General features: G+C 46.7%; 1 protein-coding gene across 3 annotated transcripts; it reads left to right on the top strand.

Annotated features, from left to right (window-relative positions):
* Window positions 1-1,869: 1,869 nt before the first annotated feature.
* SLC39A13 (solute carrier family 39 member 13) lies at window positions 1,870-23,080 on the top strand. 3 transcript variants are annotated; one of them, XM_075426298.1, is made up of 10 exons: window positions 1,870-1,955; window positions 7,945-8,244; window positions 8,667-8,780; window positions 10,467-10,588; window positions 11,868-12,020; window positions 17,928-18,017; window positions 18,385-18,435; window positions 18,663-18,795; window positions 18,928-19,027; window positions 20,522-23,080. In XM_075426298.1, exons 2-10 carry the CDS (start codon window positions 7,977-7,979, stop codon window positions 20,595-20,597), a joined length of 1,107 nt encoding a protein of 368 aa, XP_075282413.1. In that variant the 5' UTR covers window positions 1,870-1,955; window positions 7,945-7,976; the 3' UTR covers window positions 20,598-23,080. The 3 variants fall into 3 exon arrangements, with proteins under 3 accessions (XP_075282413.1, XP_075282415.1, XP_075282414.1); XM_075426300.1 differs by lacking the exon at window positions 11,868-12,020; XM_075426299.1 differs by lacking the exons at window positions 17,928-18,017; window positions 18,385-18,435; window positions 18,663-18,795; window positions 18,928-19,027; window positions 20,522-23,080 and adding exons at window positions 10,669-10,691; window positions 10,986-11,069; window positions 13,735-14,120.
* Window positions 23,081-24,008: the final 928 nt, after the last annotated feature.

Below are 24,008 nucleotides of genomic sequence, written 5' to 3'. Positions count from 1 at the left end.
GCTCATGTTGAGCTTCTCATCCAGCAGTACCCCCAAGCCCTTCTCCTCTGAGCTGCTCTTGAGCCACTCTCCGCCCAGCCTGTACTTGTGTTTCAGATTGCCCCGACCCATGTGCAGGACCTTGCACTTGGCCATGTTGAACTTCATGTGGTTCATGCAGGCCCACCTCTCCAGCCTGTCAAGGTCCCTCTGAATGGCATAATTCAGTAAATTCACAATTCAGTAAAGAATACAGAAACCTAAATGTCATTTTCAAAGAGATCGGGTTGAAGCAGCTCTGTGGTTTGGGGGAGGCGGGAGAAGGTCCCAGGTCCCTGCTCCAGTCGTCTAGTTGCTACTGTGACAAAATACCCACTTTTGGGCCTAGCCTGCTGGACTCTGATTTTCCCATACTGATCTCTGGACTATCACTGAAAATTCACTCCACAGCCACCAGCTGTGAGAAAGCTCCACTTGATGTACGGTGTATTAGCGGCTGCCCCCTGAGGACACGAGCCACCGCGTGCGCCTTTCATCCAGAATTGTTCCTGTGTTGGCTTACGGCGGGATGTCATAAAAACTGAAACTCTTGGAGTGAAATCCTACGTCACTGAAGTTAAAAGCAAATTTGCACTCATTTCTCTGAGGCCATGATACCACCGTTGATGCTGATAGTCTGAAATCCTCGGTGTGGGCTGGTTTACCCGAGGCGGCACCTGTTGTAATGGTGATAGTCACAGGTATGATCCACCCGCCCAGGGAGCCGTGCCACCGCAGTAGGGCTCAGGAGGGCTGATGATAGTTATTCAGGCAGCAGGAAGGCAGCTGCCGAACACAAGAACCATAAATCTTACAACCTGAGAACAAAATGCAGAATACCTTTTCTTTAAAAACTCACTTTCAGAATTCAGCCTCCTATATAAACATTCCGCTTGCAAGTGAGAAAGGTAGAACTTTTCCTAAGCGGCACTTGCAGTGCAGCAGCGGGTAGGACTGTGTTCCCGTTCCGTGAATGCAGGAGGAGCAGCTAAACCAGTGCAGGCGGCTGCGACTGACTGAATTCCCATCTCCCGCTCCAGGGCATGGCGTTGGGATGATGTAACGAGGCTCGGGAACGAAGCGGCAGCATCAGCGGTGTGTGCCTGGGGAATGGGATCCATTCCGAACACGGGAGTGAGAAACAAGGCCTGTGTCTCAGGGAAATGGCAAGGGGTGGGACTGAAAGGTACATCAGTGCGCTTCCGAAAGCGCCTGGATGGGAAACCACGCAGCTCCAAACTAGCTCAGCTGGGCTAAAAGTGAACCTTTGCTCTCCTCTGACCTGGTTTCTCGGGCACGTTTCTGCCCATCTCTGTGAGAACGGCGGATGTTCCTGACCACCAGCAGTCAGGACACGAGAGCTGGTGGACGGTGGAGCTCTGGGGCGGCGTGGTGCCACCACGAAGGCTGTAACGAGCCTGCGAGGAGGCGGCCAGTGCGCTGAGAAGCCAGGGTATCTCTGAGAGACGCCTGGAGGCCGAGGGCCTGGGGAGGCTGCCGCGCCTCCTCCTGCTCCGACAGCCTCCAGGCGTTCTGCTCGAATCCAGTGGAAAAAAAAGAAAAAACACCTCAGGGACCGCATTCGTCTCGGTCCCGCGGGGCTGCCACGCGCCGCCCCGGCACCCGCCCGAGCAGGGCGCGCCCTCGGGGTGCCTCGGGGAGCGCGCGGGGACCGGCCCGGCCCGGCCCGGGGCCGCGCGCGGAGCTGGGGGGGGGCGGCAGGAAGCGCGCACGGCGCCCGCCCCCCCGCGGCGGCGGCCGGAAGCGCGCGCGGCGTCGGGTCCCCGCCGGGGCGGCGACGCTGGTGCCTAGGAGGCCGGGACCGACGTGGCCGGCCGGGGGAGGCGGGGCCGAGGGGCCGCCGGGCGGGGCAGGCCCGCGCTGAGCCGCGGCTGGATGGCAGCGCTGGGCGGCCCGGGGCACGGCGGCGGCGCACGGTAACGACGGCTCGCGGTCCGGGGGCGGGGGTCTCCGGACTGCCCCCGCTCCGCTCTTAAGGGGGGAGGGCGGGGGCTGGCGGCGGTGGGCAGCGGTGCCCGCGGCGGAGCTGAGCCCGGCACCGGCGGAGCCCGGCCCGGCCGAGCGCGGAGCAACTTTGGGAAAAGCGCGGGGGGCAGCGCCCGGCCGGGCCGCTGCTGCCGGAGCCGTGCCCCCCGCTCCCGGGGCCCTGGCTCCCCCCCACCCCCCCACCCCCCCCCCGGGCTCCCGGAGCCGGCGTCCCCCCGGTCAGGCCCGCCTTTGCCGCAGCTTGCCGGGAGCTCGGCCCCCGCGGGACAACACGCGGCGCGGAAAGTTTTGGAAGTCGGTCCGGCGGCGTGGGGGGGTGCCCCGGCTGTCCCCCGCGGGAGCCGGCTGCGCGGCCGCGGTGCGGGGTGCGTGACTGGCAGGAACGCGGGTCTCTGCGCGAAGGGGCTTGTTATGAGAGGGACGGGGGGAGGGGGGGGCAGTGCGTTCCCGGGAGGTGGGCAGCGATGGAGAGAGAAGGGAGTGCTCGGGGCGGGGAGTGCGTGGCGACCTCCGGGACCTTTTGTGCCTCCGCTGAGGTCAGGGCTGACAGGAGGAGTTCCAAGCTCTCCATAGGGGCTAATGGAGGGAGGCGGCTCGTGGAGAATTTTTTGGCTGAAAATTATGCTTCCTCCCTGGAAAATAACTTTTTTCCATTCCATGCAGTACTCTTTTGCAACTGTAAGACCAGGCAGCTGGCTTCCAGGAAATAAACACTTGTAAAAAAGCCTTTTCTTTTCCATTTTTTCCCCCCAAGGACATCTAAAATGTTACTGTGTGGCAGTGAGCAATTGTGCTGAGACAGAGATGAAGCTGTGTGGTCTGAAAAGGCAGAGCGTCTGGGAGGGGAGGAGGCGAGTTGCTGCAGGAATCGTCGTCGTGTCAATATTTTATTTTCTTTTTTTCCAGTAGGTTTTTGCCTTGGCATTTTAAGTTTTGTCCGTGTTTTCTCAGGCACTGCCTGCTACCGACGTGCTCGGAGAGCTGTGAGGTGGGGGAGGCCCCAGGAGGAGGGCAGGAGCTGTCCTCCTGGCTTGGGGTGCAGTGTTCCCCTGCCCCTACTCAGGGGTGTGTAAATGGCAAATTCTCGTTTGTTTGTTCTTCCCGAGCTGGGAAGACCTCATGGTTATTCCAGTCCAGAGGCTGTTGCAGAAGGAGCTGAGCAGACCTGACTCCTGAATGCTCGGCTCGGAGACCTGTGCGGAACGTGGGGTGCTCTGGAGGCTGCTGCCAGTGGCAGTGGTGACCAGGCTGTGATCCGGCACAGCTGGGAGCTGAGATCCCAAATGGTGTCGTTGTCAAAACTGACGAGTACATGATGCGCTGGCTATTTCTCTCCCATATATGTTCTTAAATAGGTCATACACTCTTCTTGAGAAAAGCACATCTCTGTAAACCTGGTTATGCCTCTGCCTCACAGTGGCCACGGACTTCTCTCAGAACTTGCAGATGCCTTCTTGAGAAATTTCTCAAGACCTTCTCTAGCTGGGTTCCTAGAGCGGATGCTGTTGTCTGAAATGAGCGTTAGGTAAAGACTCTGCAAGTGTAGTGGCAGGGTATTATTTTCTCTCGAGTTTTTTTTTTTTCCTAGTACTACGTCTTGACTTGTCCTTTGCTTCTTCTTAAATGTTTGTCTTAGGAGCAGCCAGTTTGAATTTAGAGACTTTACAAACATTAAGTAAGCTTAATGTTCCATGAGGAGCATGTACTAATGAGATAGGAAAGCAAAGGGGCTATAGAGATAAAAAGTGCATTTTTTAGAGCAAGTGGTTACAATATGTTGGGAAGAAGCAAATGCTGGGGATATGCTCTAAATAACTAGCTGGGCACAAAGATCAGTTCAGGTGTGTCCTGGATGATGCACCAGGTTCCTCATACATGTTTTACAAGCATCATGGTTTTATTGCATGAGATATGGGGATGTTCTTGAGCCACAAGGTAATGATGGTCTTGCAGCGCAGGTGTGAGGAGATGTGCTGGTTTTCTCTTGTGCGAGTAACAAGAGAATAAAGACCCATGGGGCACAGAAGGTTGACTGACACAAATGAGAGTTAGGGGGATCAGCTTTCTACCTCTTTATCGCCATTTATTGTCCACCATCATCCCTTTTTGGAAAAACCTGGTCCCTTTCGCTGCTGGAAGAAGGACATGAAGCCAGGTATGCAGCCTGTTTTCAGAGCCCTGGACATGCCCTTTGTCCTGTGTGCTACTGCCTCTCTCCATGATGTTGGTCAATTAGTCTCAAAGAACATTTCGGGTGTCCCTCGGGACAGATGTGGGCAGTGAGTGTGGAGAACGAGACGGAAGAAGTGGACCTGTTGGATCAGTCACAGTGATTGCTTTTCCAGACTGACTCAAAAGCTGTGACGACAGTGTTGCAGAAGAGGCCAGGTTGTGCTGCTTCCCATCACCACCAAGCTGTGGAAAGCAGTCGTTCTGCTGAGTGTGTTTGTTGCCTCTTCATAGGTGTATGGTGGTTGCATAAATCCTGATTTTTTTCTTTTTTTGCTCTGTTCCTCACAAATAAGCTGTTCTTGGTCATTTTCTAGGTCTAACCCTATCATAAAGGAAGAGGACGTCTGTCAGGCCTGCTCTGGGATTGGGAGGGGTGCCTGTCTTTTTTAAAGCAGGAAATTCTCTAAGTGCAGGTTGTTACCCAGCAGGTAGTAAGCAGAGCGAAGGCTGTAATCTGCCTGAAGAGCCCCGTCACTTCGCTGTGCAGAGGCCTCTGTGGCTGATGGCTTCAGCCTGTATGGGTACTTGGGACAGAAGAAACTCTGTTTGGTTAGGGGACAGCCAACATTTTAAGAGCTTTCATTTTTTTTTTTTTTTCCCCTCAAGGAGAAATTTGGTGGATTTTGTGTTGTAGTTTTACCATAGTTGTGTGTGCCTGTCTGGATAGCTGGGGGGGGAGCCTGAATCCCAGTGAGGGGAGCCAGAGGGCCTGGCAGCGTCCCAGGTAGGTTCGTGTGGTGTGGTGGAGCTGGGCAGAAGGCAGCATCTGTGGTGCATCAGGCTCTCCTCGCAGTTGTCACTAGTGCTCTGAGCATCAGCCCAGCACCGGTTCACTGCAGTGCTCGAGTTGAACTGGTGCCTGGAGTGCTCTGAGAGATGAAAATGTCCCTTGCTGCCCCTCCCTGTTCTTTTGAAGTGGTTGTGCAATAGTGATTTACAGCTGAAAACCTGCCCCCCTTCATAGGGTCCTGCCAGTAGAACAAGGATCTCGCCAGCTTACATCGAATTACAGGTGTAGGGCTGGAGGGACTGCAGGAAGGGATCTGGTCTTTGCGATGAAAGAACACCTGCATCAGATATTTGTTCTTTTTCTCCAAAGGGGAAAAAAAAAAATGCTGGAGATTCTGCCTCATAGATAACCAGTTTTGGTATGTCACGACGTTGGCACTGTACAAATTTGTTTCTTCATATCCAGGCTGAATCTTGTTTACCATTTGAGTTGATGCTACAACGTGGAAGAAGAGTACTCTCCCCCTTTCTTATGACTTTTAATGTATGCAGACTGTTCTGTTCCCTTCAGTGTTATCTTTTCAAGACTAAACACACCCAGGTCCTTCAGTCATTTTTTCCAGGTTTTTGGTTCTTTTTTTTTTTTTTTCTTTCCACTGCAATGTCTTTGATTTTTGCATCTGTTTTATAAAGAAGAGTATGTGAGGCTGGGTGCGGTCTGTTGGCTAAAGTCTCATGTGTGTGGAGTGTAATGGAATCACTGCTTCTGTATCGCACCTACAGTGTAACTACTAATAGGTCCCAGGATGTCATTTGCCTACTTTGTAGCAACGTAAGCCTGTTGGCTTGGAATTAATTTCTGAATCAATGTAATGCATGTATGCATTTTTTTTTGGGTGGCACATCAAAGTTGCTGCTTCATCATGTCCAACCCCCCCTTAGTTTACTGTTTTGTACTGATCTTTACTGAGATTGGTTTGATAATATTCTACAGGTAGGTCTAGTGTTCTTGTGTGCAGATGAAAATACTGCAATAAGATGCCACAAAATCCAGAACTGGTTTGAACTTACTATGTTGAGGGATTTTTTTTCTTGTCAAAAAAAAAAAAAAAAAAAACATGGGTTTTGTATGGGTCAGTAGAGTTTACCCTTCATCAGACATTATCTTGCTACAAAAAGTTTTAGTGGTTCTTGCACAGCTAGCCAAGCCAGCGTCTTCGCTGGTTTCTTCTTGTGTCCTCGCTGCTCCTGATGTCCATGGTCACTGTGTTTGGAGCTCGGCATTCTCCTTCACAGGAACCAGGGGACCCTGTCCTTTAATTTTCTTTTTGATTGCTCACTGTAGCTGGGCCTTCCTCCTGCAGTGATTTAGTTCAGAGACTGAAATTGGAAAAGGGCCAAGCCTTTAAAATAAATAGTTTTTCCTGTTAATTTCTTCTGACCTCACTCACTCATGGAGTCAGGTGTGAGCATGGGAAGGGGATGCTTCACGGGGGGGGACGGGGACACAAGGGGCAACACCACTCTTTTCAGCTGCAGTGAGCCCTTAGGTTGGTTCCAACACCCTGAATTTTGTCTTGATGATTTCAGGCCCCTTCCTGTCTGGCTGTTACTTAATGCTTTCCTATCTTTATCATTTTCTTATCTTATAGGTAACTACAAACTTATCATTTAACTTGATCAAGAATCTGTCACAGGATTGAAGTTACAAGTTACTGGTCTGTAACTTCTTAAGTCTTCTCCCACCTTTTTTTTTTCTTTTTATAAAGGTAGGTGAGGCATGATGCTTCTCCAGCCTTCTGTGGCCTTCCCATATTCCTGTAAATTTTCAAAGATGGTCACTAATGCTTCAGAGATTACTTTGACTGTTTTCTTACATGCTTTCAGGTGAATGCCGTTATTCTCTCTCAATCTACAGCTGTTTTGTGAACACTTGCTAAGCTGTTCTTTTCTAACCAGCTCTTTTCTCCCATTTCCAAATTAATTTTGCTTGTCACGTTTCACTTTTTCTTCTGGAGACCGAAGGAGCACTTCAGCCTTTGCATCATTTGCTTTCCTTTCCTGTTTGCCAATGGGAGTATGTAATTATTTTCTCCTTCTAACATGCCCACTTCTCTCCAGTTTTCTTGTGACTGAAGAGTTCTTAGTAACAGCTGTGCTGATTTTGACTAAGAGACCATATAACCCAGTATCCTTTTGGGAAAGAATAGAAATAGGACAAGTGTATATGATATTTTCCAACTACTTTTCCAACCCCCAGCTTCTTTCAGATAAGAGGATTTCCTGAGTCTAATGTGAGCTGTCTAACCATGAACAACCAATAGATTTGTTGTTCTAGTACTTGTCTTTTGTTGAATCGATGTAAAATTTTCCATCATTTTTGGAGAAGTACTACCACACTAGTTCTCTGCTAATGAAGAGTCACATTTGTTTGTTTTGTTTTGAAGCTGACCCTCACTGGCTTCATGTGATGGCTGTTAGCAGTTACGTCTGAAGAGACAGTGAATAATCTAGCCCTGTTCACCATCTTTATGCCACTCATGATTTTACAGACCTCTGTTATGCTGCCTGTCTTGCATCCTCATTTATTACATGGATGCTGTTCCATGGCAAAGAGAAGTCGTATCTGGGTAGCATCTCTGGTCAGCACCTTTCTCTGAAGCCTTGGGACACTGAAGGGCAGGACAAGGGTACTTGGAGTCCTTGTCCAGCCTACCTGAGGGGAGATGCTGAAAGCCAGGCTGTTTCACAAGATGTCTTATGTGCAGTTTCATATACCCAATGATAAACAGCCTCTCTGTCCTTTAATGCTGTGTTGAAGTCAGAAAGAGTTTCAGGTGTTCCTTATGGGGATACATACCCGTGCTAAGATGCTGGGGGAGGGGATGGTGTGATTTTCTCCGGGATGATGGGAGGGAGTCTTGGGCATGCTCTCAGAACTGCTCTCCCCTCTTTCAGAGGTCAGCCAGCCCGGCTGAGACCACTTAGCGATGACAAAACAAAAGCTTCTGCTCAACGGGACGTTCTCCTTGTTTCTGATTGTGGCTTGTGAAGCTCAGCAGCTCCCGAGAAGTCATGTTGCTGCTAGTTCTGGTCCTGTGTGTGAGAAGGAAGCAGAGTCCTGGGGAAACCTTTTCAGCAGCGAGCGGCTGGATGCCTGGATCTGTTCCCTCATCGGTTCGTTCATGGTGGGGCTGAGTGGGGTCTTCCCCTTGCTGGTGATCCCATTTGAGACAGGAGCTGCTCTGCGGTCAGAAGGTAAGCCTGCTACCTGCGTTAGCCTTTCTGCAGCCACAAGTCCTGATTTGTGACTGAACGGAACAGTGACAAAAAGGATCTTGTCACAGAAATACTATCATTTAAAATAGTCTGTTTCTGGTGCTTTAGTCTGTATCTGCCAATTTGGTACGGAGTCTTTGGACAAATGCAAGCCCTGGATGGAGCTCGTACAAAGAGTATTGTTTGTTTTGCACCCTGCTTCGTCCAGGACGCTCCTACACACTGCTGTCCCAGCCAAGTGGTGCACAGGTTTTTTCTTGCCCTCTAGCTATTTGTGTTGTGCTCTCTCCTTTGAAAACTTGCTTTGTAGATGCTTTCAGTGTGCAAACAGCTGAGTTGTGATAAGTGGTTTGTGCGGGGTGGTTTTTTTTTTTTTCTTCTTCTTTTTTTTTTTTCTTCAGCTGGGTCACATCGTTTGAAGCAGTTGTTGAGTTTTGCAATTGGTGGACTACTGGGGAATGTGTTTCTGCACCTGCTTCCTGAAGCCTGGACCTACACATGCAGTGCAACAACAGGTATGAAAGCCTGATATGCCTAGAAACAGTTGGTGCTATGTCTACGGCTACATTTTTTGAGTGTGTTCCATCTTGAAAATACAAGACCAGCCAGGCTGGTCAGCCCAAAAACTGATCTAGGCTGGTATTCTCTTTCAAGCAATGTGTAAAAGCAAATACCTAGGGAAGGACAGTAAACACACATGTAATAACTACTCTTTGTACTCTGCAGTCCTCCAAAGATTTTGAGATTGGAGGCTTCCTGAGTTGGCTATGGTTTCTCTATGTTTAGTAACTTGCAATGGATTTCTTGTCTATCAACTTTTCCTGTCTTGCCTTGACTCCTTATAAATCTCTTCTGATTTTCCTTTGTCCTTCCTGTAAGGAAAGAGAATGCTTCTTTAACCTGACGGGAAGTTATGAACGTGTGTGTGGTCTGGTACATTAACATGTGCACCATCTCAGGTGGGGACTCTGCCTCATCAGATACATCTTGTCTATGAATCCATCCCTATAACAGTGTTAACTCCTAGAGCCTCTTTCTTGGGACTAACTGGAGCCCCTCTGCTTGGTACTTTGATCTGTGGGAGCCCAAACGTGTTGCCCTCTCAGTCTTTGGTCAAGGAGAAGTCATGGAAGATTGACCATGGAGGCATGACTAAGGTAGGGGGAAGAGAGAAGTAGGAAATGCAGGTGATGGAAACCTGTGTTTACCAGCAGACTAAACAGTGTTTGTGTTGGGACAGAGCTTGTGGTATCAGGGCATCTCCTTCACCCCTCAGATAGCCGGGGTTGTTGAAACCTGTAGTGATTGTATCTCTCTGCTTCGGCAAACCGATAGCCTAGAAGGCAGGTGCTGCTGCATCCCACCTGTTGAGAAACCAAGAATTCATTTTCCCCCTGAAAACATGAGCGAGGGAAAAGGATACCCTGGGTTTCGCAGACTTCCTAGCACCTATGTCCTGGGGTTTCAGATCTGCTGGGCCTTTGGTCGTCTTCTTCCTCATTGCTCTAGCACTGCCAGCAGAACCTGCTGTCCTTTTTGTTCCTCTTTCTACAGTCGTTCCCAAATGACTCCATCTTCCTACTCTAGCTTGTTTACTTCTGACAGACTGTCCTGAAGCATAAAGGTTTCCTTGACCCACGTAAGCCCCGTTACAGAGTCATTCTGTTCTTCCACTGCAATGCAATCTTCATTTCTGCCGCCAAGCTGAATGGATGATTATCTCACAAGCTTGGCTGTAATTGAAAAGAAAGTTTATAGCTTTGGGCTTCATAACTTGCCCAGGTGTGGCAGAAAGGGGAAGGTGAATCCATAGCTCCACTAGTGGCAGATCTCATGTCAGGGCTTGCTGCTCAGTAGATATAGCTGCAGGATTTTTGTTTTTGTAATCTTCACTTGCCTCCGGAGCTCAGGGAAAGTCCCAGCATTGTTGGGAAATATTCTAGATTAAACTGTAGAAGTTAAAGGGGTAGGGGCTCTTGCTCTGAGTGTCCTGAGATGACGATATCTGTTAGATCAATAATGACCAAGTTAAACTAATTTGCTTTGAGACATGTTTGCTCCTTATTTCTCACAGGAAGTGTTTCCATTGTCATTTCTTGTCTTGGAACTGCTGGTTAAACTGTCTGGGGTGGGGTAGGTTCACATGTGGGGAACACTGTGTACTTGGTAACGACAATGAAGATTTCTCTCTTGTACCTCAGGAGAAGGGCAGAGCTTTCAGCAGCAGAAGCTTCTGGGTCTCTGGGTGATCACTGGTTTCCTGACCTTCCTGGTGCTAGAGAAGATCTTCCTAGAGAAAGAAGAGGAAGCATGCCCTGGTGTGGTAAGTTAGAAGCTGGAGGGGTGGCAGTGCTGTTACATTTGAAGCACTGTACTAAACACGTCATCTGTCCTATCTGACAGGCTCAGCAAATGATACTGGAGCTGTGAGTAGCTTGTCAATGCCCTTTGGGAGCTTTTTGCCACTTCTTTGACACCAGGCTCTAGAAGAAGGTGTTTTATCTCCAGGCTTTGGTTTTGTGGTTTTAGCTGAGGTTTCTTACCTGGGCTGCTTGTGTTCTTGATGTGGTATGTGTAAACGAGAGCTCCCCTTGTATGGGGACTGGGAGCTGGAGTGCTTTGCACGTGAGGCTTTTCCTCAAGTAAGCTTTGAGGCATGACAGCTTGCTGATGCATGTTCCACTGAGCCATCGTGACTCACTCCCCTTCTGGCTCCTCAGTCAGGACGAAGACCAGCCTTCTGTGGAAGGTGTTCCTCACTGCCCACTCTTCTCGGGTGTGGCCTGGGCCAGGCCTTTGTTCAGGTAACTTGGTGTGGTAGAATGGGTTTCTGGTTGGCCAGGTAATACTAAGTAACGGTTCAGAGGAGAGTCACCCAGCTGCAAAGGGGCAATGTAGACAAAGGTACCAGAAGGTAATTCCAAGATGGAGGAGAGCAGCTAGTCCTCAGACATCTGCAAAAGTCCTAGCAGCAACTCCTATAGACTGTTCAGTCCTTGCTGTGCCGTGGCTTTTGAGAGATGAAACTGCAGATCAGGCACTGCATAAGACCAATTAGGTGTTAGTTTGACTCAACATGAGACTTGAAAGTCTGAAAGGAACTTAATCTTCTCATTTACAGAAAGAGACTGAAGTCCAAGATGAACATTTTGTCATCCCAGCTATAGAATAATTCTTTAAACTTAGTTATTCTGATGCACTGGGGAGAACAAGATGCTTCTTCCCCCATCCCCTGCCCAGATGGAGTTGTTTTTCTCTGGGCAGCTGCTAGCAGGAGTGGCAGGCTCAGTCCCTCATCTTTGCAGTGGAACCTGCCTTGTGCCAAGGGGGCGTGACTCCAATTTCTCCTCTCTCTTCCTACTTTCCTTCTCTTGGTGATTGGGGAAGTTTTTGTTCTTATTGTCTTAAGGTGCAGATGTCACAATGCTCTCTGAAATCTGTCTGCTTTCTGGCAGTTTTTGTTATTAAACTAGGGTACCAAAGCTGCTGATTTGCACTGTAAGAACAGAAGGATTAAGGGTGAAGATTGGATTTCTGACCCTGATTCATGTTCATTCATCACTGACAAAAAGGCAGTGACAAGCTGGTTTTCCCTAATTTAGGGCTGTGATTCCAAAGCACCAGCTAGAAAGATTCCCAATGGAAGTGGCTACCCCCTGCCGAAGGTCACAGGCCAACCCCAAAGAGCAGGAGCAGATTCAAATCAGTGTAATGGTTCCGCTCTCCAGTCTTGTCCAACAGACAACAGAATCAAGGTAAGAGACCCACAAACTGAGCTTCACGTCTTATTTTTTTGGGGCATATATTTTAAAATTCAGTCAGGAGGATGAGTTGTCTTTGGGAAGAACTGTGCCTGAGTGGGGAACTCAGTGTTTCAGTGAGTTGTGGTTAATTTTGCTCTGTCAAAGTGTCTGTTCAGGTCACAGCAGGGAGGAAGGTAATGGACTTGGAGAAAATCTGCACTGCAGCTTATGCAAAAGAGGCAAAGTCAGTATTGTGAAGGCATAACTCTGATGATGTGTGGTTTGGCTGAATGCTGAGACCAAAGTACAGTACTTTCACATTTGTTACTCTATATCTTGTAGTCACTATGTTTGCTTAAATTAATTTTTGTGTCATGATTTCTCTGTTCTCTAGTGCCTGTATTGTACAGATTGTGAGTTGTGCATTTCCTTTTAAGGCACCTTCTGGAAGCATTTTGACAGTTGAGGCTATCCACTGTGAAACTTAAAAGTTCAGTTTCTCAGATTAGCAGTTTATCTTGCTGCCTCTTGCTGCTTCTGCCTACAAGCCTGTATTTCCCATCACTTCCTTTGCACTGGACCTCATCTGACCTCGCAGTATAAGCCTATTCAGGGAGCTACAAGGCAAAAAAACTCACTTTTTCTTCCTTTTCCTTCCCCCTCTCCCCCCCCCCCCCCGCCCCGTTTTTTTCCCCCTATAGGTTTATTTCTCTCCTAACTTAATTTCTGGAATTGGCTTGGCGTGTAGACAGGCAGCCTGTAGTGCTGGGATAAGGGAGATCAGCAAGCTCATGTGATTGGAGATGGAGGAGGGGAAAGGAGTACTGTACCATTGGGCAGTGGCTAACCATTAGATTGGCTTTGCTTTCAGTTTTGTGTTACTATCTTTGCACTGCGGAAACCCTTGTCTGGCTGACATGACAAGCGAGAGAGTAGACGACCGCTTTGGCAAACGAGGACCTATAATTTGAGTTTGAAAGATCATAAAAATGTGTGAGATTGTAGGAGAGTAACTATGAACAGAAAGTGTGGTTGCATGAACTAGCCCAAACCTGGGTTATGTGATCAGTTGGAGATTCTTCAGTCTTTCTATTGTAAATCTGTTTTGCTGTAACTTTATAGCTCTTACTACAGAACGTGAGAGATATGCTAAGGTCACTGGGTGTTTTTGATATGCGTCGCATTCGTATAATCTGTACAGAACACTGCACAAACTGCAAGGTGCCGTATTGATGTTTCTAGAGGTGACGGTGGTGAAGAAACCAATATTACTGGGTTATGAAACATTGTGCCATTATTTCAGAAAGCTTTATGTAAGGAACTGTGGACTTAGAGGGTGGTTAGTCTACCACTGATTTCAAGTAGAAATGAAACACTGATGGGGGACACAGTTGCTCAGGGCCTGGTCCTAATCATAGAATCATAGAATGGTAAGTGTTGGAAGGGACTTCAAAGATCAGCTGGTTCCAACCCCCCTGCCATGGGCAGGGACATCTTCCACTAGACCAGGTTGCTCAGAGCTCCATCCAGCCTGGCCTTGAACACTGCCAGGGAGGGGGCAGCCACAGCTTCTGTGGGCAACCTGGGCCAGCATTTCACCACCCTCATGGTGAAGAATTTCTTCCTAATATCTAATCTAAATCTGCCCTCTTTTAGTTTAGAGCCATTCCCCCTTGTCCTATCACTACACACCCTTGTGAAAAGTCCCTCTCTGTCCTTCCTGTAGGCCCCTTCAGGTACTGGAAGGCTGCTCTAAGGTCACCCCGGAGCCTTCTCTTCTCCAGGCTGAACAGCCCCAGCTTCCTCAGCCTGTCCTCATAGGAGAGGTGCTCCAGCCCTCTGATCATCTTCGTGGCCCTCCTCTGGACCCGCTCCAACACATCCATGTCCTTCCCATGTTGGGGGCTCCAGAGCTGGACGCAGTACTGCAGGTGGGGTCTCACGAGAGCGGAGTAAAGGGGCAGAATCACCTCCCTCGACCTGCTGGCTGATCTAAAAAATAATAATGTAATTAATGATAATTGATATGATCTTAAGGAAGATAAATTCTTGTCAACCAGACATTTTTTCTCTGCCTCTTATTCAGTCATAAGATTGTTTGATAAAGGTAATAACACTGACAAAGGTGTATAAAACATGACTCTTCCACATTCTAATAAAACTAGTTCTGCATGAAATCAATTTTGGTAATATTAGCTGTATTAAAAATCAGTTATGTTATCAACAGGGACTGGATTAATGCAGCCCCCCTCAAATCTGTTCACTGGTGGTTTATGATTTTTCTAAGTGATTTTTTATAAAAACAGTATATCTTCATATTTGCAGGTACTACTACATGTAAATGTCACATTGTGACTGCATGAGGTCAGTGATATTGGCTAAACTGAGTAACTTCATCGAAAGCGCTGAATTTTCAATGTGTTTTGATACATGCAAATATTAAGGAATATATTAAAATAAGAATGCAGATCTTATTTAGAAGATAGGGACAGTTTCTAGGAAGTCAATGCCTTGGAAAAAGGTATGAGTATCACAGTCGGAAATTGTTTGAACCCATTCTTCCATTATGATGCTACAGCCAGGAGGATGCATGAGTAAGAAGTAGTATGTAAAAGAGGGAAGTGTTCCTCTTTCTGTATAGCAGTAATGAAATAGCTGTATGACGTTTTCCAGTAGTGTTATTCACAATATCTAGAATACTACTGATAATTTCTAAAGGGGTCAGGAAAGAGCTGAAAGAAGAATTTTAGGTTTGCAGTACGTGATAATAGAGATCACAGAGATCAGGTTTTCTTAGTCTTTAGCTCTGTAGACATGAGAGACCAGGGGTGACTTAAAGTATACAAATACCCATGTATTTGTATACTTTAATATATATGCATTATACATGCATGACTAAATTTGAGTAGTTAAAGCTATACCAAACAGTAGCAGGCTAGAAGTCAAAGATAACTCTGTAACTGAGGGTAACTTGCCAGTGGACCAGCTTACCTTAGAGACATAATAGATTCTCTGCTTTCTACAGAGTACACTATAGCTTAAACAGTGGTCTTCCTACAGAAATTGAATGAGATTCTTTTAGTTGTGCTATGTAGAAGGTCTAGACAACCATGGAGAGAGCCCTTCTAGCTATAGAATCCCGACACATCTGTTCAGTCTTAATGGACTTTTGTCCATATGCATGAAATAGAAACTCATGAGTTAATGTGTGTAGTTTTAACTTTCTGCCTTCTGAGCATGTAATCTGAATATTTTAGTAGCCTTTCTGATAGGGGGGAAATTACCAAAACTACCAAAATATTCCTGCATTGTTAGTCTGTTTCCTTAGGCAACAACATACGCAGTCATTCCATCTGTCTGTCCATCTGTTCTGCCCTTCATTTTCAATAATGTTTGAACCCATAATTAATTTTGCTTGAGTTCAAGAGAGGATAGAAGTCTTGAGGGTAATCGAATTTCTGCAAGTTCCGTAGAAATCAGCATGGCAGTAGAGGGGGAGTGCAAACTAATGCCCTGTTGAAAAAACTCTGTCAGAACTCAGATGCTGCTTAGCGGGTCGGTCGGCCTGGCTGGCAGATGGGCAGGTAAGTCTCACTGCCCCTGCCTGCTGGGGAGGGGCTGTCAGGCAGTGCAGGGTGGGGAAGGGACATGCAGGGAAAGGCTGTGGCTGGAAGCGAGCAAAGTAGGTGCCTACAAAGAAAGGAGGGAAAGCCATAGCAAGCCAGGCTTGTTTGATTCTACTACTCACTCAGTAACCCCCTGTTTTTTATAAAACAAAGAGGGAAAGGTATAATTTAAACAAAGTCAGTCACTCTTCAGGGCTTAATGATTAGTACGCTGTAATCATTCATCCTTTTTCCATGCATATTTGCCCTTCTGCTCTTTAGTTGCTGCTGTAATAATTTGTCCTAGCTTGAAAACTGCAGGTAGGAGGCTTCCTTTGCACCTAAACCAGATCGGTTCTGTCCTGCATTGCAGCCTTTATTCCCTCAACAAATGAAAACATTGTAGAGCCTTGCTTATTCTTTCTTCTTCCCTGTGGCACATAGGGTCCTTGTTGATTTGTAGAAGTATGTTTTATTGCACAGTGACATTAATTCTGCAGCATGAACATAAACACTTCATCTGGTTGTGCTCTTTCTGAGCAACGGGAACATCCTATTAGGAATTCGCAGAATGTAAATGTCAGAGGCTCATAACTGTCAAATCAACCCAATTTATTTCTGAGCACTCCAAGGCTTTGCTGCTTTCAGTGACAGCTTTTGCCCAAGCCACTGACAGGAAAAAGTCATAATGTTTTAATCATGAAGACTATTTTTTCACTATACAGTGGTATGGGAAAGCATTTTTGTGTAAAACTTATGTGAATAATTATTACTAGCCTGTGGGGACAACACAATCACATAAAATCCCAACACGGAAAGGAGAAATTTTACAGTCGTATCTGACTGAAAATGAGGAATGAGAAGTAAAACTGCTGCGTTCATGTGGCTGCTTGCATGCATGCTTTTGTGTTCACCTTCTTACAAAAACATGCAGGGAACTTCTTCTGCACCATTGTAGAGATGTTACTTAGATTATTACTTAAACGTGATCTGTAGTTAGGCTTTGCTTAATTCTTTATTTTCCTATTTATCGTCAGTGTGCTTTTAAAACCTTAGAGCCTATAAAGATGTCCTGAGATTGTGCAGAAAGGGGCGCTTTGGAGAGAAACTTGACAGAAAGCGCCACCTGGGCTGTGGCATACAGAAGGCAGGAAGAAAAGATGCCCCAAGCAGAGTTCGATAGAAACAGAGAACAGCAGAAGACCAAAAAGGGCTCATGAAAACCATCACCGCTTGTGTTTTTCCAGCTCAACTTTGGCAGCTGATGCTATGGTGAAGTAAGAGGTTAATGCCTCACAGTTCTAGACAGTCTCTCCACTCACTGGATGCTGCCCTATATCTGGAGTTAGTATGTGCCAGCTTAGTTTGTGCAGTCCAGAGACAGCCTGATATATTGGCTAACATCTGGTTTCATAATAATTTAAACTACAGCACCGTATAGTGAACTGCCATATCTCAGGACCCACATGGAGTAGTTTTTGTTAAATCTGATGGAAAAAAACCCTAAACCTGTGAGCAAAAGAGCTGGGGTGGTACCCTCATAAATCACTTTAGGTTGAACACTCGGAATTTGTCTGGAGATGACCATAGTTAGCATGACAAGGAAGTCTAACATGGAGATGGACTTGTGAGAATGGAAGCTGCTTTATGCTGATAATATTAAGAAATGTGTTTGTATGCAAATGCATACACATGCTATCCAGCCTTCTAGTAGGTGTTTTTTTGGTGACTGTCATCACCATCTCTTTTTATTCTGTAAGGGAGAGCAAACCCACAAGCACAAGTTTTTTTAGTACAGTGTTTGAAGATTTGGTTAGTTATAAAAAGCAATTTCAGCAGCATTTGTTCTGTTGCATTGTTCTTGCCAGCTTTTGAAGAGGAGATGTTCAACAGTTGGATATTAAAGTACATTACTAGAAAAGAAGGTCAGGTCATATGTGAAGCCAGTCACCTGTGTAAATTAGTCAGTGTTACCTAAAATTGGTTTGACTTAGAATCAGATGTATTCTTGCATTTTGGCTTTCTTCTTTCTCCTTTCTCTCTTTCTGTTTCTAGAACTCATTGTCATTTGCATAAGATTATTATCCTAATCTCAGAAAATACTTGCCTACCCTAGAACTTAGTTTACTCTAAAACTGAACAGAACATTTAGTTTGTACTTCAGCACTGACATAGTTTAGTATCTTCACCGGAAGTGCCGTGTCCTGACCTTTCCATCGGATCGTGACTCTATAACCTGTGTCTAAGCCATGTGCTGTCTTTTTTATCTTGTTACATCTCTTCCTTTATCAGGGGCTTTTCCTTCTCTTTGCAGATAAGTGGATACCTCAATCTGCTGGCCAACACCATTGATAACTTTACACACGGCCTGGCAGTAGCAGCCAGCTTCCTGGTTAGCAGAAAGGTAAGGTTTCTGCCACCGGCTATGTACTGAACTGGAGAGGGCGATTCTCACATGTGAAGCAGCATGCAAAAAACCCAAAGATGTGAGGAGTTACCTCCTGTTTTCTGGAAGTTTCTGGGAAAATGGAGACTACAGTAAAAAGCAACCCTTCCCTGACCTTCTGATGCAGAGCTTCTTCAAACCTGGGACGTTAGTCATTCGTACTGGCATTAGGGGAAGGGTTAGCTCATCTACCCTTTTGTTGAATAGTTCTAAACTCAAAGTAACAAGTCTTAACTTGGAGAAAGGGGCCTTGACATGCCAATGAAAGTCTCGTCTCTCCGAGCTGGGGGACTGTTTTCTAATGGCTTTCTCTCCTCTGCTACAGGTTGGGTTCCTAACCACAATGGCCATTCTCCTGCATGAAATCCCACATGAGGTGAGAGGGCTTTGTATCCTGCCATCATGGGGGATTACAAGGGTGCTTCACCTACTAAGAGGGGGGCTGGATCTGGTTAGCATTTTCTTGTCTCTTTGAAAGCTGCTCCCTCTGGGTGATGGGCAGCATGGAAAACTAGAAACAATCTGAAGCACTGGTCTTGTTACGATGGCCTTTGTGATGGAGAATGTTCATATTCGTTAACTGTCAGCTCTTGATTTTCTTAGGTTGGAGACTTTGCCATCCTACTTCGGGCTGGCTTTGACCGCTGGAGTGCAGCCAAGTTGCAGCTTTCCACAGCTCTGGGGGGGATTCTAGGAGCCTGCTTTGCAATATGTTCTCAGTCACCAAAAGGAGCAGGTAAGGCTTCCTGGGACCTCTGTGGGAATAGGAGGGGGGACCTTTTGTCCCCATGTGTATATCTTCTTTCCCTTCTCTGTCTGTCCTGTGGCTTTGTCTCAGTAATAACAAAAACTTTCTGTGTTTGTGCAGGGGAAACGATCGCCTGGATCCTCCCTTTCACTTCTGGAGGATTTCTGTATATTGCCTTGGTAAATGTTGTGCCTGATCTCCTGGAGGAAAAGAATCCTTGGTAAGTGCTCCCTCCTGTTCTGCTGCAGAAATTCTTGCTGGCAGAGAGCAGGGATATAACTCTTCCCCGTGCCTGTTCTGGGAGCACATGAATGCCAGCTTTCCAAATCCCATGGGCAAGGCTGGAATCTAGATAAACTGCTGTTCTAGCTAATGTGTTTATGGGACTAGAAAGACCCTATAAAATATGAGAGCCTTCAGCTGTGTCAGTCCCAAAGATTGTGCTAGTGCGGTATGCAGCATGACAAGCTAGAGCAGGTTGCTCAGAGGCATGTCCAGTGAGGGGACCCAGTCTGTCTTGTCAGCTTCTGGCATTTACTGGTTTAGGGACTGTCTGAACCAGGGCCCCATAGAGGTATGTGTGTCTGCTGACCATACGTGAACCTATCCTTCACATGCTTCTCTCATCCCTTTTTTGACCTTATCCATTACTTTGGGCTTCTGCGATCTCCCTTTGGCAGCAAGTTTGTATAGTTCGGCTGCACTGTGTTGAACAGTGCTTCTTATTATTTGTTTTTAACCTCTTCCTTATTAATTTTGATTAGGTGGTGCTGTGTTGCTGTGTGAGTAGAAAATAATAGTTTTCTTCTCTATCATTCAGCATTTCACAGTCTTTTACTGTATCCCACCTCAATCATCTCTCTTCTACACTGGCATATATATTCTGGTTTATTTGGCCTCCCCGCATCTGTATTATTCTAGTTTCTTGCAGTCTGATTAAGGCTGTAGCAGGTCCAAATCCAGCTGTATCACAGTAAAGTCCCTCTCAGATCTGCTGGCAGAGCTGCCTCTGACTGTTCCCTCCTATTTCAGTTGCAATGACACAGGTAACTTTGGTAGTTTAAATAAAAGGCTTTGGCTCACCTAGTTAATTTTGACTGAAACGGTTAAGGAGGTCCTCAAAAAACAGCTCCACAGTTGTATCTGAGGAGGCAGGAACTTCTGGTGGAGAAATGTTAATGACCAGTGGGGAGCTTGCTTTTGCATTGGTAACCTCTTGTGCTGGCAGAGCTGTTGGCAGAGTATGCAGAGGTGGTAGGTATGTAGTCACTTCAATCCAGCATAAACTTGAGATGTTGCTCAAAGAATGGCAAAATTCATTGGCTTTTTTTTTATTTTTGTAACTGTAGTTGTTAGCTGGATGAGGTCCCTAAATTATCTGTGAACATGCTGCAGAAGTGCTGGCTCTCTCATAACAGAAAGGACAAGAATATATACCTAGGTAGCTGCATGACTGAATTGGCTTAAATTGATTCTGAAACCTGAAGTTGGGCCCTGCAGCTCAGTGGAACAAATACCTGTCTGTTTATAGACAAGTTCTTTGCTTGGGGTGCTGGGAAACAGTCTTCTCGGCTGTGTTAGTGACTTCATACAGCTGTTGTGTTCTCCTTGTGGTAGACTTGGAAGGGCAAAGAACAAACCACTCGTGAGCCTCTATACTGCTGCCTATTGGGATTGGTCTATGGCTCTTCCTAATTCTGTGTTTCTTTCCCAGGAACTCCCTGCAGCAAATTCTGCTCCTGTGTACAGGCATTACAGTCATGGTGCTACTCTCGCTCACAACTGAGTGACCTCTGCGCAGACCTCATGATGCCTCCCAGAGCCACCACAGTGACTCTGAGCTGTTACAAAGCAATAAGGAACACTAATGTTACTTCCTATGTGTGTGCGTGCAGATCTGGCTGCTAGTATGAGAAGCAGGTGAGAAAGAGGTCTGGGTGTGCAGGACTTCATTCCCTGGCTCTCCTATCCCTGTTCTGCTAAAATCCACACATCAGGGCTTCCAGGTTTTTTTTGTTTCTTTTGTGGTTTTTTTATGGAGCAAAAGATACACTGAGCAGAAATGAACTGAATATCTGCTCCACAGCGAATGGACAGTGCTTCCCTCGGTTCCTTCTGATGGAACGGCACCTCCCAAGCTCTTGTGTGAAAACAGAGGCGATTCCTATAGCTGATGAAGAGGAAGGGCTTCTACCACTCTAAGGGCTGGAGGCAGAACAGGGGTGGCAAAGCAACAATAAACTAACAGCTTTAGCCAGAACTCCCTGCCCATGAGAAGTTAACGGTGCTATGAGATAGAGGGGAAAGGAGGCTTTCCAACTTGATCTCAAGCTTTTCATTGACATCACTTGTTCCTAAAGGTAGTATTAGCCTCAGCAGTCCACCTCTTTGATCTGTTTTGTATTTGTTTATGTTGAAATGGAGCCAAAAGCTTGAGGCACTTTAGGATAGGTCACTACAATTAAATGGCTCAGCTTGGAGATTACTTGTCTCAGCCCTAACCGCTCCAGTAACCATGACAGCCTGTTTATCTGAAAAATGGTCAGTAAATGTTTCTTCTGTTGCCATACTACCAGCTCACCTACATCTGGAAGGAAAGCCATGTAGCTGTTGCGACTGAGCTCCCTCTCCTCATAACCATTAGCTGGACACAGCTCTGAGCCTGCTCTCAAGACCCGACTCACCCACCATCTTCCACACCACGTTTCAGAGCTCGCTTGAGGTGTAGCGTGTCAGCCCTCCCTGGCATGCTACAGCAGCCCTAGACTGTCATGGTAGAGGTCTGGGCAGTTTGGGCAATAGTTGAACACTACAGCCTGATCAGCAGCCGATAACCCCTGGTTAGCTTTTCCTCTGTTCACTGTAGACTATTTAAAAGCATGCTATAACCAAAAATGTAGATGGTACCCTATTTCTGGGCTACTTGCCTCACAGTGGAGTTAGCATGTTGGGGATGGATGAATAAGAAGTAATACTGGCAGCCCTTAAAGGAGCGGGCACAGCAGCAAAGAATACTGGAGGGAGGGTGAAATGGGAAGGGTGAAACGTCTGGTGAAAAGGTTTTAAAAAACGGGTCTAGAAAAGCTGTGTGCTAAGTAAGGAGAGAAAGGGTGACAATAAGTAGCTTTAAGAGGAGTTTTCTGTTGTGTGACGCTTGGGATAAAACTTGTGGCAGTTTGAGACCAGTAAAAATAAATGACGTTTCTAGTGCTTTCCTGCATCCCAGCTCACGAGGCTGGCCAGGCCATCGTTCCACAGGGATGTGTTGTTGCCACAGAGATGTGCACAATTACGAGATCATCCCTTCTGCAGAGCTTATCCTTGCTTTGCTGAAATCTGTTTCAAAACAGGTCTAATGGAACTAGTGGAGTCATTGGACACAGAAGGTGCCACAATGTGAATTGCACCAACTCAGCTCTGTCTTTAAACAGCTTTTGTAAATCAGTACAGCTCTGCAGCCTGCACAGGGCCTTATCGAGAGGGCTCGTCCCTTGAGAGGGCGATTCGGGTCAGAGCAACAAGGCAGGTATGCTGCCCACAGCACAGGCATTTACTTCCCTAAGAGATTCCTGAACTGTTGACACAGTTCTTTTTTATGACAGCTCCTGCCCTACTTTTCAGAGAGCACTGGAGAGCTCATGCCTGCAGTTCGCTCTGCGCAGGAACTGCTGTCTAAAATTTTTTTGGCTTTCCTTACCCCAGGCTTACATCAGTAACTAGTTTCACTGCAACAATCAAGGAGGCTTAGTGCAATTTTTTAATTCCTCTTTACGAAGTTGCCTTCCTTTGCCAACTGCTCCCTCTATCACTCAGTTGTCACGGAGTCTGAAGGTTGCATCTGCTTCCTGCTTTCCTGGAAGGAGGATTAGTCTGACTAGCCTGCAGGGACTGGGGCAATATGCTCACCCTCTGGTTCTAGCTTTGGAGGTTGCCCGCCCAGGGACGGCAGCTGAGCAGACCCAGTAGCGGGATTCTGGAAGAGGCAGGTTTGCACAGAAAGATGTGCCTACTGTTTCCCAAAATGTCTCTGAAAACAAGGCTGGTGTGTAAGTTGGGGCATTGCCAGGTGAGTGCCAGTGCGTTGGTGTTGTTGCATCAGCACTGAGCCTTGCTGAGGCTGGAAACCACAGTCAGGATTTTGTGCTCAGCGTTCAGGAATGCAAAGTGGATGACACTGAAGAAGGAATTTCTGAGCTGTTTTTCTTGGCGGCTGCCACAGGCCTGGACAGTCTGCGGTTCTTGGGAAGATACCCTGGTAGGAGGTAGCGTAGGGCTGGTGGGAGGGAGGGAGGGAGGGACTCGTTAGTTTTCCACTACATCAGCCCTGGGGCTGAGGATGCAGAGCCGTGGGAGGAAATGGAGCATCACTCCACCACATTTGTCACTTTTGGAAATGCAGAGAGAATCGTATTTTCTAGCTCTTATTTTTTCAGCTGCTCTTACGCATTTTCCCCCTTCATCTGTATTGGTCTGCTCTGCTTGGAGACAATAGAGATGAAATAAATGGTTTTCCATGTGGATTTGTGTTTTGTGGTTTTTGTGGGTTTTTTTTTTTGTTGAAGCTACTACTTTTCTTTGAATTACAAATTCAATTCAAAATTTCATTTGAATTACAGAGCAGTATCTCTGGGTTAGTCTAGAGAAGTCTGGGCTCTGTCTTACCCTCCTTTCAACTCCTCAGACTTTCACAACTGAAAGAAAGTTCTAATCCAGTTTTCCATTCCTGCTGCCATGGTGCTGTGGGCCAGGAGCAGTGTGGTCTGATCATAATTCTTGCCTGCTAGTCTGGGTTCTTTGGAAAGGATCATCAAGTGAGTTGCTCCTCTTTGAGGGGAGGGCTTGCATGGTAACTGACTATCCAGAGATTTTTGCAATCATGTTTTTTTGTGATCAGTTATTTTTTTAATCTAAAATACTGAAGGCCTATCTGTTGTCAATTAACACTAAGCTGGTTACCTGCCATGTGGGAAAAAGGTGCACTCTTCAAACGTTGTGTGTAGGAATTGCCCAGAAAGGACTAAAGGGATTTTGTCTACCCTTCAAAAACATGGGTGCGACGCATGTCTTATCCCACTCTTCATTTGAAAGGTTTTCAGCAGACACATACTGGATGATAGTACATGGCTCTGAGTTCTTACCAGAAGTCGTCTTTAAGAAGGAACACCGTAACCCAAGAGCTGGAAGAAGATGAAGGTGGGTAG

Source organism: Opisthocomus hoazin, chromosome 7, assembly GCF_030867145.1.
Source record: "Opisthocomus hoazin isolate bOpiHoa1 chromosome 7, bOpiHoa1.hap1, whole genome shotgun sequence".
Taxonomy (NCBI): domain Eukaryota; kingdom Metazoa; phylum Chordata; class Aves; order Opisthocomiformes; family Opisthocomidae; genus Opisthocomus; species Opisthocomus hoazin.
This window is presented reverse-complemented; position numbering and strand designations above follow the sequence as displayed.

Excerpts from the sequence above, each read along its gene's own strand:
- SLC39A13 (XM_075426298.1), top strand. The coding sequence starts at position 7,977 with ATGACAAAACAAAAGCTTCTGCTCAACGGGACGTTCTCCTTGTTTCTG. Across the intron at positions 10,589-11,867 it reads AGGAAGCATGCCCTGGTGTG|GGCTGTGATTCCAAAGCACC; the intron begins GTAAGTTAGAAG and ends TCCCTAATTTAG. Across the intron at positions 12,021-17,927 it reads CAACAGACAACAGAATCAAG|ATAAGTGGATACCTCAATCT; the intron begins GTAAGAGACCCA and ends TTCTCTTTGCAG.